The following is a 17,270-nucleotide window of genomic DNA, read 5'->3' on the forward strand; positions in this document are numbered from 1 at the left end:
ACGAGGAGTGCAAAAAGAGATAAGAGAAAAGAGTGCAGAATACAGTGTTACTGCTACAAAGAAAGTGCAGGCAAAACAAAGATGCAAATGTTGGGCCAAAGGAGGTTGGGAGATCAGGAATAGTCATACAGGACCTTGGAGAGACCACATGTGGTGTCTTAAGGGCCTGTCCCACTTGGGCGTCATTTGTGCGTCATTTACGTCACATCATTTACGTGTCACAACGCACGATGCGTGCATGGTGTGCATTACGTGCGCATGGTGCGTGGTGACGTAGGCAGTGACGTGCAGGCGCGCACGTCCGCCCCAGGAATTTGGGATGTACAAAATCTTTGCGCGCCATCTGCCCAAGTGGGACAGGCCCTTTAGGTACACTTTAGTTCCTCATACTCAAGGGAGGATACACTTGTCTTGGAATCGGTTACAGCATGGACTCTAGATTTCTGGGAGAAGGAGTGTTTGACCAAGATTGGTAAAAGATTTAAAAGCAGTGATCTCACACCAGCCTTCATCACAAGGGTCATGGAGTTAAAAGATTGAACAATTTGGCAAGACCTCACCTGGAATACAGCAAGTGGTTTTGGTTTTCATTTGTAACAAATAATATTATTGCATTGGAGGCAGTGCAGAGAATATTCCTCGAGTTGTTTTCAGGGATGGAGAGTCAGTCGTTGTCATCCAGCACGGAAACAGGCCCTTTGGCCCAGCTTTCCCCTGCCAACCAAGATGCCCGATCTATGCTAGTCCCACCTGCCTTGTGTTTAACCCACATCCCTCTAAACCTCTTCTACCCATGTACCTGTCCAAATGGTCCAAATTCAAATGATAGTACCTGCATCAACTACCCCTCTGACATCTAGTTCCATTTACCCACCAGCCTCTACATGAAAGAGGTGCCCTTCAGGGTCCTATTCAATATTTCCCCTTTTACCTTACTATGCAATCACGACTGATCTTATAACACGTGGGGGATGCAGGTGGTGGAGGTAGGTGGGACTAGTGTAGATGGGACATGTTGGTCGGCGTGGGCAAGTTGGGCTGAAGGACCTGTTTCCACACTGCAGGACTCTATGATGGAGCAACATGCTGAACAACTAAATATTCAATCCCGATTCTATGCTCTGGGTCAAAAGAAACCTAGCTTTGTTATAAAGTTGGTCTGATGGTCCACCCAGTGGCATTAGGAGGAAGAGCAACTTCAAAATCAAATTTCAAACTTCAGTCCAAACTATTGTCCATTCACATGTATGGTATTCCTCTCCTATTTTACTTCGGAGTGTGAGTGACTACGTGAAGAACCCGCCGGGACGCATGCGTGTCATATCGCTACACGCATTGCGAAACGACAGGCGGGGTGGAACGACGTTCCCCCGCAGCGGCAAGTTTAAAAGCCGGGACCGACAGGTAAGTGGTTACTCTGTGGTCATTATTGTTCCCACACTGTTTCATACTTGCTCCAACTTGACAGACTCCAGGAGATGGAGTCTAGTCACTATGGGTCATACATAACACCCACAGCAGCACCTTACGTAGGGCTGCACAGTGCATCTCCCTCGTCAGAGGGGAGTACTGGGGGTCAATTCTGGGCTGACCCCGAAGAGGGGTTTGCCGAACAAACTACAAGTGTGCATGGGGTGCAGGAAGGAGAAAATCTACTGGACATGGTGTATAAACTACATACAGCCGGATCAGACTGGAAGAAACCTAGAACAGAAACTAGCTGCCAGCATTGATTTCCTGTCATTCAAGCAACTACAGGAACAGGCTGCGATGGACACCACTGCCAAATATCTGGCACCAGGAAATTGCGTATCCCTGAATGTTCCAGTCGTGAATAATTGTATCTGGAAACACGTCGGAGCAGGAGTTAGAAGCCTGGATGTCAAGCTCCAGAAAATACTAAAACTACTAACAGCAGGGATCACAGCATTCGCTCGCACAGTGAATGGGAAGGAAATGTCGCAAGAACAACAGGATGCACTGGCACTATTCTACAATACGCAGTATGAAATCAATAGTATCAGAAAGAGTGCCATCCGACCTGCCTTAAATCCAAAATTTGCAGGCCTGTGCAAACCTGGAGACACAAAGCCACCAATATTATTATTTGGGGGAAACCTGTCCAAGCAGGTTAAGGAGCTCGATGAGGAGGCAAAAACCCTGGGGCTCATAAAGGCGACAACAGCAAGGACCTCCCACAGCCAAAGACAGCACCCTTACGCACCCACCAGCAGAACAAGAGAAGCTGGTGAAAGCTCAAAGGCCGGGTACACAGGACAGCGGTCTTTTTTTGGCCATGGCCCAGACCTTTGTGGAAAATGCGCAAACCCCAAACCAAAACCCAAACCCAAACACCGGCGCCTCAACCTCCTTGAAGACAACACAGGAAGAAGTAAACCTTCCACTGGTAACCATGGAGGTAGGTGGGTCTGGTCCCTTACAAATTATAGGAAGTGTGGATAATACACATATCGGTGGAAGATTACACTTCTTTTGGGATGCATGGAGTACATTAATTACAGACACTTATATCCTAAACAGTATCCAGGGATATACCATTGAAATTGTGCACAAAAATAGCCCCCCAGTTCAGCATGTAACGAACCGAACGTTCGTACTTTCACGAAAAGAAAAATTAGAAGCACATGCTGAACTGGTGAGACTTCACGCAAAGGGGGTAATTGAAAAAACCCAACATGATTCTCTGGAATTTGTGTCTAATATCTTTACCAAAAACAAAAAAGATGGTGGTTGTCGCATCATCATAGATTTGACCAAATGGAATACATATGTGCAATATATTCATTTCAAAATGGAACCCTTTGTTACTGCCAAACAATTGATTTCCAAAGGCTACTTCATGGCTAGCATCGACTTAAAAGATGCTTACTATTCAGTGCCTATACGGACTGACCACAGACGTTATTTAAAATTCAACTGGATGGGGCAGCACTGGCAGTATAGAGCTCTACCAAATGGATTAACATCAGGCCCCAGGCTGTTTACAAAAATTTTGAAACCAACCCTAGCGTTTCTTCGGAAACAAAAACATATGATCATGGCCTATCTAGGTACTGATTGTAGATGATCAGCCATGATCACAGTGAATGGCGGTGCTGGCTCGAAGGGTCGAATGACCTACTCCTGCACCTATTGTCTATTGTTAATTGTACCTCGCCACACGTAACAAAAAAATCAAACTAAATATTGACAATCCACAATTTTGATGTTCTGCCCTCCTTTGAGAAAATAAAAGAGAACAAGGTTATTCTTCATTAAAATAATCTCAAAAATCTTACAGGTGGGGATTAGTGATTAAATGTTGCAGTGCATTGTTCTACGGACCAGGAAGATCTTATTTCTAATCAGTGACTTGAATTGAAATTGAGACACAGTGTGGAAACAGGCCCTTCAGCCCACCGAGTCCATACCGATCCCCGCAACCTAACACTATCCTACATACACTAGGGACAATGTACAGTTTTACCAAGCCAATTAGCCTACAAACCATTACGTCTTTGGAGTGTGGGAGGAAACCGTAGCACCCGGAGAAAACCCATGCAGGTCACGGGGAGAACGTACAAACTCCGTACTAATAGCACCCGTGGTCAGGATGGAACCCGGGTCTCTGGCGCTGTGCCAACGTGCCCACCCTCGCCATCTCTTTGCTGACCAGGGAAATCACTGGCAAGGTTTGGATTTATTTTCACTTTTATAAATGCATGAAGCAAACAACCACTTTATTGAAAGAAATAATCTCATTTAATTAGTAACATAAATATAGAATTAAATTGAAAAGTGGCAAACATTACATTATGCGCATAAACTGAATGCAACCAAGATGGTGTGGAGTTACATTAAAATGTTACCAGTAGATCAGACAGGTAGATAAAATGTTACCAGTGAATCAGGCATAGAACAGAATTTGGATGAAGCATCAAAGTGCAAGGAATAATGTTTGGGCAGCTTTGAATCCACTGGTATTTCTGTGCAACAAATTAGGTGGCTTGTGATCTCTTTTTCATAAGAGAATTTAATTAATGCGCTGTCATCTGTACTTGACTGTCATGGAACACATTGAACCTTCAAATCCACACTAAAAATATATTAATTGACATTGCTTTTTTTTTTCACACCTCAGAATATCCCAAAAACGCTTTGTAGCCGAACTGTTTTAAAAGTGTGGAGACTCAAGAAACTGCAGATGCTGTAATCTTGAGCAAAGCACTAAACGCTGGAGGAACTAAGGGGGGGGGGGGGGGGGGGGGCAGGCAGCACCTGAAGAAGAGTCCCAGCCCAAATCGTCGCCCGTCCATTTCCCACCCCAGATGCTGCCTGACCCGCTGAGTTCCTCCAACACTTTGAGTTTTAGTTCAGAAGTGTGCTCAATGTTGAAATCTACAAAAGGCAGTGATTAAATTCATAAACAGAAAGGACTCGTAAAGAGCAACAATGACGTTGATAGGTATTCTGCCTCATGGATAAATATTAGGCAAAGACCTCCAATGTTTCCTAAATTACAATCAATACATATATTGCAAAGAATAACTACACAATTGGACCCCTGCCCAAACTCAAATTATATAGCTCGAGGCAAGTACTAAAGCACAAAGATATCATTGTGCGTTATGTTGTAAACATGTTATTTGAAAACCACAAAACGATGGTGATGATAATTCATACTGCAGTCAATATTAGGATTCCTGGTGATATAGTTTGGTCCAAAGATAAGCTTTTGCACGTTGCAAAAGCTTAGTCCTTTTCAGCCAAAGAGTTGAATGAGTAAACTCATTGGAAAAGTGACTAGTTAAAGGCATTGTTTCCACTACTTGAGAAATTGGGAGGCGATTCCTCATCAACTTGCTGGAAAATGGAGGGAGATTCCGCTCATCCTTGTCTTGCCAAACTACACACACAGGAGAAGTCGATCGGAAAGTTTCAACGGATTTAGGTCAATTTTCAAGAGAGATTTATCCAGGAACTCTTGTTGGCACAGGAGATGCAATGGGTCTACTCTGTCATGTCTTCTGCATAATCTCCCCTCCACCACAGAGCTTTGCTCAGTAACTTTCGAGGATTCTTCCGCAAGCTTTAATCTCAACGTTCCTGATGCTTGTTGGGGAAGGGGGTAGTGGGAATTGTGTTGTAGCTGCAGTTGATGCTGGAGACCACATATATGTAATATTACTGTATTGCTGTTAACAGATGAATATGGTTTGGAATCCAGAATTGTTCAGGGGGGAACAAGAGCAGAAAGACCAGAAGCTTTCTCACAGGGTGGGTATGTGAAGGATGAAAAGATTTAGTGGTCCTGATCAGACACACAACTGGAATTGTCAGCTCTATCATGTGAAGAACCTGCTTAACTCGATGATGCCATTTCCCTGGTATGCAGCCCCATCAAAGTAAACATGACATCGGAACAGTTTGGAGCTCGAGGTGGTTTTTATGAAATTTGATGATACTTAAGCAAAATGCCTTGAGGATGTCTTTGCTACATTGGATGCGCAATGTCAAATGGTACAGCAGTAAGTAGTTTTGACCAGAAATTGTGAAGTTTCACGATTTTTTCCAATTCAGAGAAAGTGCCCATAAGAAAATAAATCACTGGCTAAAACAGAGAGAGTAAAAACAAGGAACTGCAGATTCTGGTTTACGAAACAAAAGGCATCAACATGCTGAAGTGCTGCAGCTCAGCAGGTGAGGCAGCATCCATGGAGAACATGTATAGATGATGTTTTGGGTCGGGACTCTTCTTCAGACTTGGTCTTCATCTTCTGCAGATTCAAGGGTCCCGACCCAAAATGTCATTTGTACATTTTCTCCGGAGATGCTGCCTGACCCGCTAAGTTACTCCAGCACTTTGTGTCTTTTTTTCCACTGGAAAAAACAAGTGTGCATAAGAGATTGATCAGTTGGTCTGTCACAAGTTGCTGGAACTATAGATGTTGTGGGCTTGACTGTTGAGGTTTATCGTGAGGAGTAGAGATAGTGCAGATAGCTGCAGTCTTTTCTTCAGGGATGTCATTCTAAAGCTAGAGGCCTAGGTTGAAGGTGGATGGGGAGAGATTTAAAGGAGAGGTGAGGGTCAAGTATTTCACGCCGAGGATGGTAAGCATACGGAACAAGCGGCATGGGGAAGTGGTGGAGACGGCTACAATTACAATTAAAAAAAAACCTTTTAGACATGTATGCATATATAGAAGAGATTTGGAGTGATTTGCGAGACTGCTCAGACAGGCACTGACCGAGTTGGGCTGAAGGGATGGTTTGTGTGTTGTATAACTCCATGTCTAAAACTCTACATCTGTGAAAAAGGAACGTGGTTTAACTCTGCCTCAACTCTCAATATCTGTCATCTCCTAAAAGTTGTGAGTTGTTGGTCAGTGTTGGTCCAAAATTGGGACTCTCTCGTGACAGAAATCTGTTTTTGTTGGGCTGAACACGCCAAGTAGCTAACACTGACACTGGATTGCAATCTTGGATTTGGATCAGTATAGATGAGAGCAAGTTGCAGCTGCTGAGAGCCCTCTACAACAGGTACTACTTTATAGAGTTCAAGAGCAGCTCTTCTTATGTACATCGGACATTTGGCTTCAACCTTCCTATGGCAGAAACCCATGTGGAGCTACAACCTGGCTTCTGAAAGAGATCTACAACAAACATTGATTGAAAAACAAGGATGAAAAATGGCACCAAGTGCTGGAGTAACTCAGCGGGTCAGGCAACATCTCTGGAGGACATGAATAGGTTTCTGTCGCCAGTTCATGTTGTATTCTGAACGTCCTAACCCAAAAACGTCATCTATCCATGTCCTCCTGAGATGATGCCTGACCCAGTGTTACTCCAGCACTTCGTGTCTTTTTTTTTTTTGCAAGCCGCCAGCATCTGCAGTCCCTTGAGTCTACGATGCAAAGTTGAATGTGCTTTCAATACTCACATGCAATTTGAGTGCAAATTTATTTTCATTTCCTTTAATCCGACTTTTAGGTTTGAAGAACGCCTACTTTCCAAAAGAGACAAGGATTCAGCTTACTGTACGACTGAAATCCTAGTGTTTGTTATAGTGGGAGTGAAAGGGCAGTGTTGATCCAATAGGGGTGACAAAAACAAACATAAATAGAAATGCAAACTGACCCGTAGCCTAACAATAATGAGGACAGAGCTTAGATACACAATGAAAATATTCCATTCCACAGTACACCCACCTACTCTGAATACACTGTGGCACTTCAAAAGACATTTCAGTTTATTCTGTACTCCACCCACACTTAAAAAAAAAAAAATTGTCAAGGAGGTGTTATTACTAATGACGGTGTCATGTCCATCTCAGAGACCCTGTGTGACATTGAGCACACCCACATCAGCTTAGGCAGAAAGTGAACTGACCTCTATTTGGTTTATAACATTAGAAGCCGACCACCAACTGCACAGGTTCAGCTTTGCTCCTCTTTCTCAGTCAGGCCGACAGTAGTTCTGAGTCAATTTCCATCGGGGGGGGGGGATGGGGGGGATGGGGGAGTACACTTACTGGAACCTAGCGAGGAGTGATCGCCTCTGGGAGACTTGGAAAGAAATCTGGAAGAAACATGGACAAATCTGGAACAAACACAAGGGTGAAAAAAGACACAAAGTGCTGGAGTATCTCAGCGGGTCAGGCATCATCTCAGGCGAACATGGATAGGTGACATTAGGTGTCGGCACCCTTCTTTAAACACAATGCTTACAAATGTCATCTAAATATTTGACCGAAGGTTGGCCTATTCATGTCGTGGTCTGCAGAAATGTGATGACCCAAAACGTCACCTATCCACGTCCTCCAGAGGTGATGCCTGACCCGCTGAGTTACTCCAGTGTCTTTTGCGTTTGTAAACCAGCATCTGGTTGACCAAGGTCACTCTTGGCTTTCAATCCAGCCACCAGCTAACACAATCCCAAATCCTCAGTGGTTAGAAGTGGAGGAACCATTGTTATATCCAATCCCACCACGTGTCGTTAAAATACAAGCTAATATCAGGCATTGCTGTTGAAATAATGCAATGCAAATTACATCCAGCATATAAGCAGGCATAAAGTGGTGATAGCCCTTAAAGGAAGCAATTCTCACGCCTCGGTAATTTTTGGACCAGTCTCTGTCTGCATGGGTTCCACACAATGTTTAAAAATGTCATCTAAATATTTGACAATCATCTCCCTCTCGTCAAGAGCCACGTCTTGCAGGCTGTTTATATTCTGGACGGCTTCCTGCAGCATCCTGGCTCTATCCTGTGGGTCTGACTGAGTCATCGTTTCATCCGCCTCCACAGCCGACGTCATGAAGCGCTGAACAAAAACTCGCATTAAGTTGCCTTTGACCGACAGAGTCTTGTGGATGCAGGGCATGTCTTCGGCAGAGACGAGTCGCAGGAGGTGGAGCAGGGTCTGGCAGATCTGAGTCCGCAGGCTGGCGCAGTATTTAAACTCCAGGAAGTCCTCCGTCTCCTCGCTCTTCTCCAAGGCCAGCACCAGGGCGCTCCAGATCTCGCAGAACTGCTTGGTGTCGCCGTAGCGCTGGCGGGAGTCCGGGATGGCAAGCGCCGTGGCTGACTTGATGCGCACTTTGAAGTTTTTGCAGGTTTTTACCACCGACGTCAAAGCACAGAATGCCTGCGGTGCCCAAGAGGCAGAATCTGTAAAGAAGAATCACAATGAGGCAACAGCAACACACTGGTTTATGTTCATAAATGATAGGAGCAGAATTAGGCTCTTCAGCCCATCGAGTCTATTCAATTATGGCTGATCTATCTCTCCTCTTGAGGGAATGCGAGCAGCCGGAAGTAGTTGTGCATGTAGGCACAAACGACGTGGGTAGGAAGAGGAAGGAGGTTCTCCAACGTGAGTACAGAGAACTAGGTAGGAGGCTGAAAAGCAGGACTTCTAGGGTGGTCATCTCTGGGTTACTTACCATATAACCATATAACCATATAACAATTACAGCACGGAAACAGGCCATCTCGACCCTTCTAGTCCGTGCCGAACACATAATCTCCCCTAGTCCCATATACCTGCGCTCAGACCATAACCCTCCATTCCCTTCCCATCCATATAACTATCCAATTTATTTTTAAATGATAAAAACGAACCTGCCTCCACCACCTTCACTGGAAGCTCATTCCACACAGCTACCACTGAGTAAAGAAGTTCCCCCTCATGTTTCCACGTCAACTCTGTCTATCCCTCTCATCATTTTAAAAACCTCTATCAAGTCCCCCCTTAACCTTCTGCGCTCCAAAGAATAAAGCCCTAACTTGTTCAACCTTTCTCTGTAACTTAGTTGCTGAAACCCAGGCAACATTCTAGTACATCTCCTCTGTACTCTCTCTATTTTGTTGACATCCTTCCTATAATTAGGCAACCAAAATTGTACACCATACTCCAGAATTGGCCTCACCAATGCCTTGTACAATTTTAACATTACATCCCAACTTCTATGCACTTCCAGTACCTCGTGCTAGTGAGGGTAGGAACAGGGAGATAGGGGATCTGAATGTGTGGCTGAGGAGTTGGTGCAGGGGGCAGGGATTTAGATTTCTAGATCACTGGGATCTCTTCTGGGTTGGCCTGTACAAAAGGGACGGGTTGCACCTTAATTGGAGGGGGACCCACATTCTGCAGGCAGGTTCGCTAGTGCTACACGTGTGGGTTTCAGCTAAACAGTGGGGGGGGGGGGGTGGAGTCAACAACGTGGAAGCGTTAACAACGTGCAGTTAACGGGGAAGAGAGTGTAGGAAAGGTCACGTTTAAACTAACAGGGCAGGGAGATGGGAACCAATGCAGGAGACAGAGGGCCATAAAAGGAGTACAGAAGCAAAAGGTAGAAGGGAGAGAAGAAAAACAAACCTGAAAGCTTTGTGCCTTAATGCGAGGAGCATTCGTAATAAGGTGGATAAATTGAATGTGCAGTTAGTTGTTGACGGATATGATATAGTTGGGATTACGGAGACATAGCTCCAGGGTGTGACCAAGGCTGGGAGCTAAACATTCAATATTCAGGAAGGATAGACAGAAAGGAAGAGGATGTGGGGTGGCATTGCTGGTTAAAGAGGAGATTAATGCAATAGCAAGGAGAAACATTAGCTTGGATGCTGTAGAATCTGTACGGGTAGAACTGTGAAACAGACAAGGGCAAAAAACGCTTGTTGCAGTTGTGGACAGACCACCAAGCAGCAGTAGGGAGGTTGAGGATAGCATCAAGCAGGAAATTAGGGATGTGTGTAGCAAAGGTTCACCAGTTATCATGGGTGACTTTAATCTACATATAGATTAGGCCAACCAATAGGTAGCAGCGCTGAGGAGGAGGATTTCCTGGAATGTATAAGGGATGAGTTTTTAAACCAATATGTAGAAGAACTGACTAGAGGACAGGTCATCCTAGACGGGGTATTGTGTAATGAGGAGGGATTAGTTAGCGATCTTGTTGTGCAAAGCTCCTTGGGCAACGGTGACCATAATATGGTGGAATTCTGCATTAGGATGGAGAGGGACATGGTTAATTCAGAGACTAGGGTCCTGAATTTAAAGAAAGGAGACTTTGAAAGTATGAGACAGGAATTGGCTAGGATAGGCTGGAAAATTATACTTAAAGGGTTGACGATGGAGATGCAATGGTAAAGATTTAAAGACCTCCAAAAATTCATCATCTGGTGAAAAAATAAAACGGGAAAGGCGGCTCAACCGTAGCTATCCAGGGAAATCGAGGATAGTGTTAAATCCAAGGAAAAGGCATATAAATTGGTCAGAGGAAGCAGCAAACCGGAGGACGGAGAAATTTAGAATTCAACAGAGTGGTTAATTAAGAGGGGTGGAAAGAGCATGAAAGAAAACTTGCTGGGAATATAAAAACATGACTCTAAAAGCTTCTTTAGATATGGAAAAAGATTAGTGAAGACAAATGTAGGTCCCTTACAATCATAGACAGTTGAATTTATAATGGGGGGAAAAAAGGAAGTTAAACGAGTATTTCATTATGGAAGACATATACAATCTCCCAGAAATACTAGGGGAACGATGATCTAATTGGAGGGAGGAACTGAAGGGAATCCACATTAGTAAGGAAATGGTGTTAGGTAAACTGTTGTGACTGAAGGCAGATAAATCCCCAGGGTCTGATGGATCTCAAGGAGATGGCCCGAGAAATTGTGGATGCATTGGTGATCATTTTCCAATGTTCTCTCGACACTGGATCAGTTCCTGTGGACTGGAGGGTCGCCAATGTAACCCCACTTTTTAAAAAAGGAGGGAGAGAGAAAACGGGGAATTATAGACCAGTTAGCCTTACATCGATAGTGGGGAAGATGCTCGAGTCGATTGTTAAAGATGTTATTGCAGCGCATTTGGAAAGTAGTGACAGGATCGGTCAAAGTCAGCATCGATTTATGAAGGGGAAATCGTGCTTGGCTAATATTCTGGAATGTTTTGAGGATATAACAAGTAGAATGGATAAGGGAGAGCCAGTGGGTGTGGTGTATCTGGACTTTCAATAAACCTTTGACAAGGTCCCACATAAGAAATTAGTGTGCAAAATTAGAGCACATGGTATGGGGGGAGGGTATTGACATGGATAGAGAACTGGTTGGCAGACAGGAAGCAAAGAGTAGGAATTAACGGGTCCTTTTCAGAATGGCAGGCAGTGACTAGTGGGGTGCCGCAAGGCTCGGTGCTGGGACCCCAGTTGTTTACAATATATATTAAAGATTTAGACAAGGGAATTAAATGTAACATCTCCAAGTTTGTGTATGACACAAAGCTAGGTGGCAGTGTGAGCTATGAGGATGATGGTATGAGGCTGCAGGGTGACTTGGATAGGTTGGGTGAGTGGGCAGATGCATTATAAGGATAAATGTGAGGTTATCCATTTTGGTGGCAAGAACAGGAAGGCAGATTATTATCTGAATTATGTCAGATTAGGAAAAGGGGAGGTGCAATGAGACCTGGGTGTCCTTGTACATCAGTCACGGAAAGTAAGCCTGCAGGTACAGCAGGCAGTGAAGAAAGCTAATGGCATGTTGGCCTTCACTGCGAGAGGATTTGAGTTTTGGAGCAAGGAGGTCCTACTGCAGTTGTACTGGGCCCTGGTGAGACCACACCTGGAGTATTGTGTGCAGTTTAGGTTTCTTAATTTGAGGGAGGACATTCTTGCTATTGAGGGAGTGCAGCGTAGGTTCACCAGGTTAATTCCCAGGATGGCGGGACTGACATATGATGAAAGAATGGGTTGACTGGGCTTGTATTCACTGGAATTTAGAAGGATGAGAGGATATCTTATAGAAACATATACAATTCTTAAGGGTTTGGACAGGCTTGATGCAGGAAAAATGTTCCCGATGTTGGGGGAGTCCAGAACCAGGGGTCATGGTTTAAGAATCAGGGGTAGGTCATTTAGGACTGAGATGAGGAAAGACTTTTCTCCCAGAGAGTTGTGAATCTATGGAATTCTCTGCCAGAAAACGGTGGAGGCCAATTCACTGTTAGCTGGATTTAGAAGTTAGATTTTGCTAACTAGAAGCTAGATTTAGAAGTTAGATTTAGCCAATTCGCTGTTAGAAGTTAGATTTAGCTCTTAGGGCTAAAGGAATCAAGGGATATGGGGGAAAAGCAGGAACGGGGTACTGATTTTAAATGATCAGCCATGATCATATTGAATGGCGGTGCTGGCTCAATGGGCTGAATGGCCTACTCCTGCACCTATTTTTTCTATGTTTCCCTCTCAACCTCATTCTCCTGCCTTCTCCCCTTGACACCCGTACAAATCAAGAATCTAACAATCTCTGCCTTAAAAATAACCATTGACTTGGCCTCCACAGCCTTCTATGACAATGAATTCCAACAGATTCACCATCCTCTGACTAAATAAATTCCTCCTCATTTCCTTCCTAAAGGCACATCATTTTATTCTGAAGCTCTGGCCTCTGGTCCTAGACTCTCCTGCTAATGGAAGCATCCTCTCCACATCCACTCGATCCAGTCCTTTCACTATTCGAGAAAGACCTTGACTTTAGATGTTAGATCTTTAGACTTTTGAGATGCAGTGAGGAAACAGGCACTTTGGCCCAACAAATCTACGCCAACCAGCGACCACCCTGTATACTAACAATATGCTAAACAGCAGGGACAATTTACAATTTTACCAAAGCCAATGAACCTATAAACCTGTACGTCTTTGGGATGTGGGAGGAAACCGGAGCACCCGGAGAAAACCCACGAGGTCACAGGGAGAACGTACAAGCTCTGTACAACCAGCACCCGCGGTCAGGATCCAACCTGGATCTCTGGCACTGTGTGGCAGCAATTCTATCGCTGCACTGGAAAGAGGGGAAAGCTCAAGAGAAGGGGAAAGAGAATTGCGTAGGCAATGTACTGAGTTAACAGCTGAACATCCAGTGATTACAACATGACTTGCAGTTGGCCAAAAGTTGCATTATTTACAACGTCACTTCAAAGATAATTTTTTTTTAAAGACGCCACGAGATGGAGCAGTCCTTAAACAGTCTGAACAAGGGTCTCGACCCAAAACACCATCCATTCCTGCTCTCCAGAGATGCTGCCTGTCCCGCTGAGTTACTCCAGCTTTTTGTGTCTATCTTCGGTTTAAACCAGCACCTGCAGTTCATTCTTACACACTAGATGGAGCAGTTCAATGCAGTACCCTGTCATTGTCTTTTCAACCTCTCCAACTCTACCAGATTCCTTCAACTGGATCAAAATAAAGCCACTGATGTGCAATATCTTTGTGACACCACATATCCCATGGTGTAACTTTGAAGAACACATCAACATTTGGACAGGTACATGGACATGAAAAGGTTTGGAGGGATATGGACTAAATGCGGGGATATGGTCCAAATGCGGGCAAATGGAACTAACTTAGGCATCGTGATCGGCATGGACGAGTTGGGCCAAAGGGGCTGTTTCCGTGCTGTATGGCTTTATGACTCTCTCCCACGGGGGAAGTTATTCCAGATGATCTGACCAATATTTATTCATCAATCAATGTCAGTGAAACAGATTATCTGACCATGAATGATTTGTGGGAGCTTGCACTGTGCAAATTGGCTCACGCATTGCCTACAATTAAGCAGAGTCTACATTTCAAAGGTACTTCCTTGGCTATAAAGCAACTTAGAATATCATGAAACTAATATGAGGGGCACCATAGACATTTAATTTAGATATTTCACTATAATTAAGTACTCATTTCATCTCCTTCATGTTATGGACGTGACTATTATATAGAGTCATTGAGACATACAGCACGGGAACAGCCCATGATGACCAAGCTGCTTCATCTACATCCTCATCAATATTCATACCACTGGGTTACAAGCTGCCCAAGCAAGGAACAGAATCTCAAATTTTGTTTGGGTAACTTACAACCCAGTGGTATGATTATTGATTTTAACTTCAAGTAACCCGAACACTCCCTCTTTCCATCCCTCCCCCATCTAAGTCACACCAGATTCCCGTTCACATCTAGCACACAGCTAACAATGGCCGGCTTCCGTTATTATCGTTACTTTTTTGCAGATCTTTCATTTCATCAGTTCTATATCTCAACACATCACTGTCAATATCTCTCGTTTCCCTTTACCCTGACTAGTCTGAAGAAGGGTCTCGACCCGAAACATCACCCATTCCTTCTCTCCAGAGATGCTGCCTGTCCCGCTGAGTTACTCCAGCATTTTGTGTCTATCTTCTATAAGGTCACCCCTCATCCTCCTTTGCTCCGAGGAATAAAGTCCTAGCTGCTCAACTGACTTCCACAATTAATCCTGTAGCAACTTAAAATTAATTTACGTCTACTTGCTAACTTGCTAATCTTGTAGCAACTTAAAACTAACTAACTGAACTCTTTCCGGTTCAGCTGCACGGTTAGAGTCACAGGCTTTTACAACAGGGAAACAGGCCCTTCAGCCCAATTCGCCCATGCCAACCATGATGCCTCCATCTAAGCTAGACCGATTTGCCGCATTTGGCTCAAATCCCTCTAAACCTTTCCTATCTATTAACCCGTCCAAGTGCGTTTCAAATGTTGTCATGGTACTTGCCTCAATTACCTCCTCTGGCAGCTCGTTCCATATACTCACCACCAGAGTGAAAACGTTTCCTCTCAGTTTCCTATGAAATCTTGCCCCTCTCACCTTAATGACATGCACTCTCGTTCTTGATTCCCCCACCCAGGGTAAAAGACTCGGTGTATTCCCCCTTTCTATTCCCCTCATGATTGGAAACACCTCTATAACACCTCTTCCTCCTGTGGTCCCAGGAACAAAGTCCCAGCCCGCCCATCCTCTCCAGTCCTGATAGCTCAGGACCTCAAGTCCTGGCAACATCCGCGTAAATATGAAGAAGGTCACTTGGATTCTCAGTAAATTGTTATGATCTCGAATTCTATGCCTGACCGCATGGTGGAAGCAGACAATTAGATGTTTTCAAAAAGGAATTCAGTAAATACTTGAAAGGGGAATAAAAGTGTATGGTTTATTGGTAAATGGGGACAAGTTGGAAATCTTTTTCAGAATAATTTTCACAGGCACAGTGGTGGGAATAGATTTCTTCTGTGCTATAATGAAGCTATTCACTATTCTACAATGCCGTTTGCTCCACAGGACATCACTAACATTTACCTTTGCTGTTGGAAAGTCTGCCTGGGAGTTGCACTGAAAACCACATCAAACAATTGTCAGCTGCAGAGTTTTAGAACGAGGCGAAGAGCGTTAAGGTCAAAGCCGGTACAGACAGAGTACATACCGAGCGGAATAGCTGGATTTTTGAACATATTCCCCAGAGCGTAGCATGCGTTCCATCGCACTTTCATGGTAGCCTCACTCAGAACAGTGCGGATCAAGGCTTGGATTGATTCTTCAATGCCGGGCTTGAACTGGGTCTTGGAGATGTGGTGAGGCTGAAGGAAATGCAGCAGGTTTCCCAAAGCCCTCACTGCGTTGCTTTTTACCTGGATCGTGGAAGCAGATTAACATTCAGTACATAGAGATTCACGAGGTGCTAACTCACGCCATCAGTACCGTATATCATGCAAGGAACAGTGAAATGAGGCAGAGATAGAGTAGATGGTCACATTTATCGCTTTATCCAAGAGTGGAAATATCAAATACTAGAATGCATAGCTTTAAGGTGAGAAGATGGGCAAAATTTAAAAATGATGTGCAGGACAAAGTGACTGCTAGGAACACACTTTGGGGAGAGGTGGTGGTGGTGGCAGATATGATAGTGGCATTTAAGAGGCTTTTGGATAGGCACGGGGATATGCAGGGAATGGAGGGAAATGGATCTACTTCTTGCGTATGGCAGGCAAGGCAAGGCAAGTAGCACCTTTCAAACAACAATGTAATTCAAAGTGCTTTACATAAAACATTATAAGCATTGGAAAGAAACACATAGGAAATGACATTTAGATGTAAAACGATTATTAGATTATTCAGATAAAATAATTACAAAATTAAATAAAATATTTAAAATAGAATAAAACCAGGAATAGAAGTTACAGTGCAATATAGGTAATTAATAAATTGTATTGTTTGCTGAAAGGCAGCGGCAAACAGAAAAGTCTTCAGTCTAGATTTAAAAGAGCTGAGAGTTGCAGCAGACCTGCAGTTTTCTGGGAGTTTGTTCCAGATATGTGGTGCATAAAAACTAAATGCTGCCTCTCCATGTTTAGTTCTGACTCTGGGGACACAGAGCAGACCTGTCCCAGACGATCCGAGAGGTCTGGGTGGTTCGTAGCTAAGCAGAAGATCAGAAATGTATTTTGGCCCTAAACCATTCAGCTTTGTAAACCAACAGTAGTATTTTGAAATCAATTCTTTGAAAGACAGGAAGCCAGTGTAAAGACCTCAGGACTGGAGTAATGTGATCTACTTTTTTGGTCTTAGTGAGGACTCGAGCAGCAGCATTCTGAATTAACTGCAGCTGTCTGATCGACTTTTTAGGGAGACCTGTAAAGACACTGTTACAGTAGTCGAGCCTGCTGAAGATAAATGCATGGACAAGTTTTTCCAAATCCTGCTGAGACATAAGTCCTTTAATCCTTGATATATTCTTTAGGTGATAGTAGGCTGACTTTATGACTGTTTTTATGTGGCTGTTGAAGTTCAGGTCTGAGTCCATGACATTAAAGTTGTTCGGCACGGACTTGTAGGGCCGAGATGGCCTGTTTCCGTGCTGTAATTGTTATATGGTTACTCCTAAGTTTCTGGCTTGGTTTGTTGTTGCAC

General features: G+C 44.0%; 1 protein-coding gene across 2 annotated transcripts in view; it reads right to left on the reverse strand.

The window, feature by feature from the left end:
• Nucleotides 1-4,073: 4,073 nt before the first annotated feature.
• The window catches only part of heatr6 (HEAT repeat containing 6), a 132,038-nt gene continuing 118,841 nt past the window's right edge, over nt 4,074-17,270 (reverse strand). For both annotated transcript variants that reach the window (XM_055657517.1, XM_055657518.1), the window contains exons 19-20: nt 15,787-15,991; nt 4,074-8,669 (exon numbers count right to left, since the gene is read on the reverse strand). In XM_055657517.1, coding sequence (XP_055513492.1) covers nt 8,104-8,669; nt 15,787-15,991 — 771 coding nt within the window. In that variant the 3' untranslated portion in view covers nt 4,074-8,103. The remainder of the gene's footprint in view (nt 8,670-15,786; nt 15,992-17,270) is intronic.

This window comes from Leucoraja erinacea, chromosome 28 (assembly GCF_028641065.1).
Source record: "Leucoraja erinacea ecotype New England chromosome 28, Leri_hhj_1, whole genome shotgun sequence".
Taxonomy (NCBI): Eukaryota; Metazoa; Chordata; class Chondrichthyes; order Rajiformes; family Rajidae; genus Leucoraja; species Leucoraja erinaceus.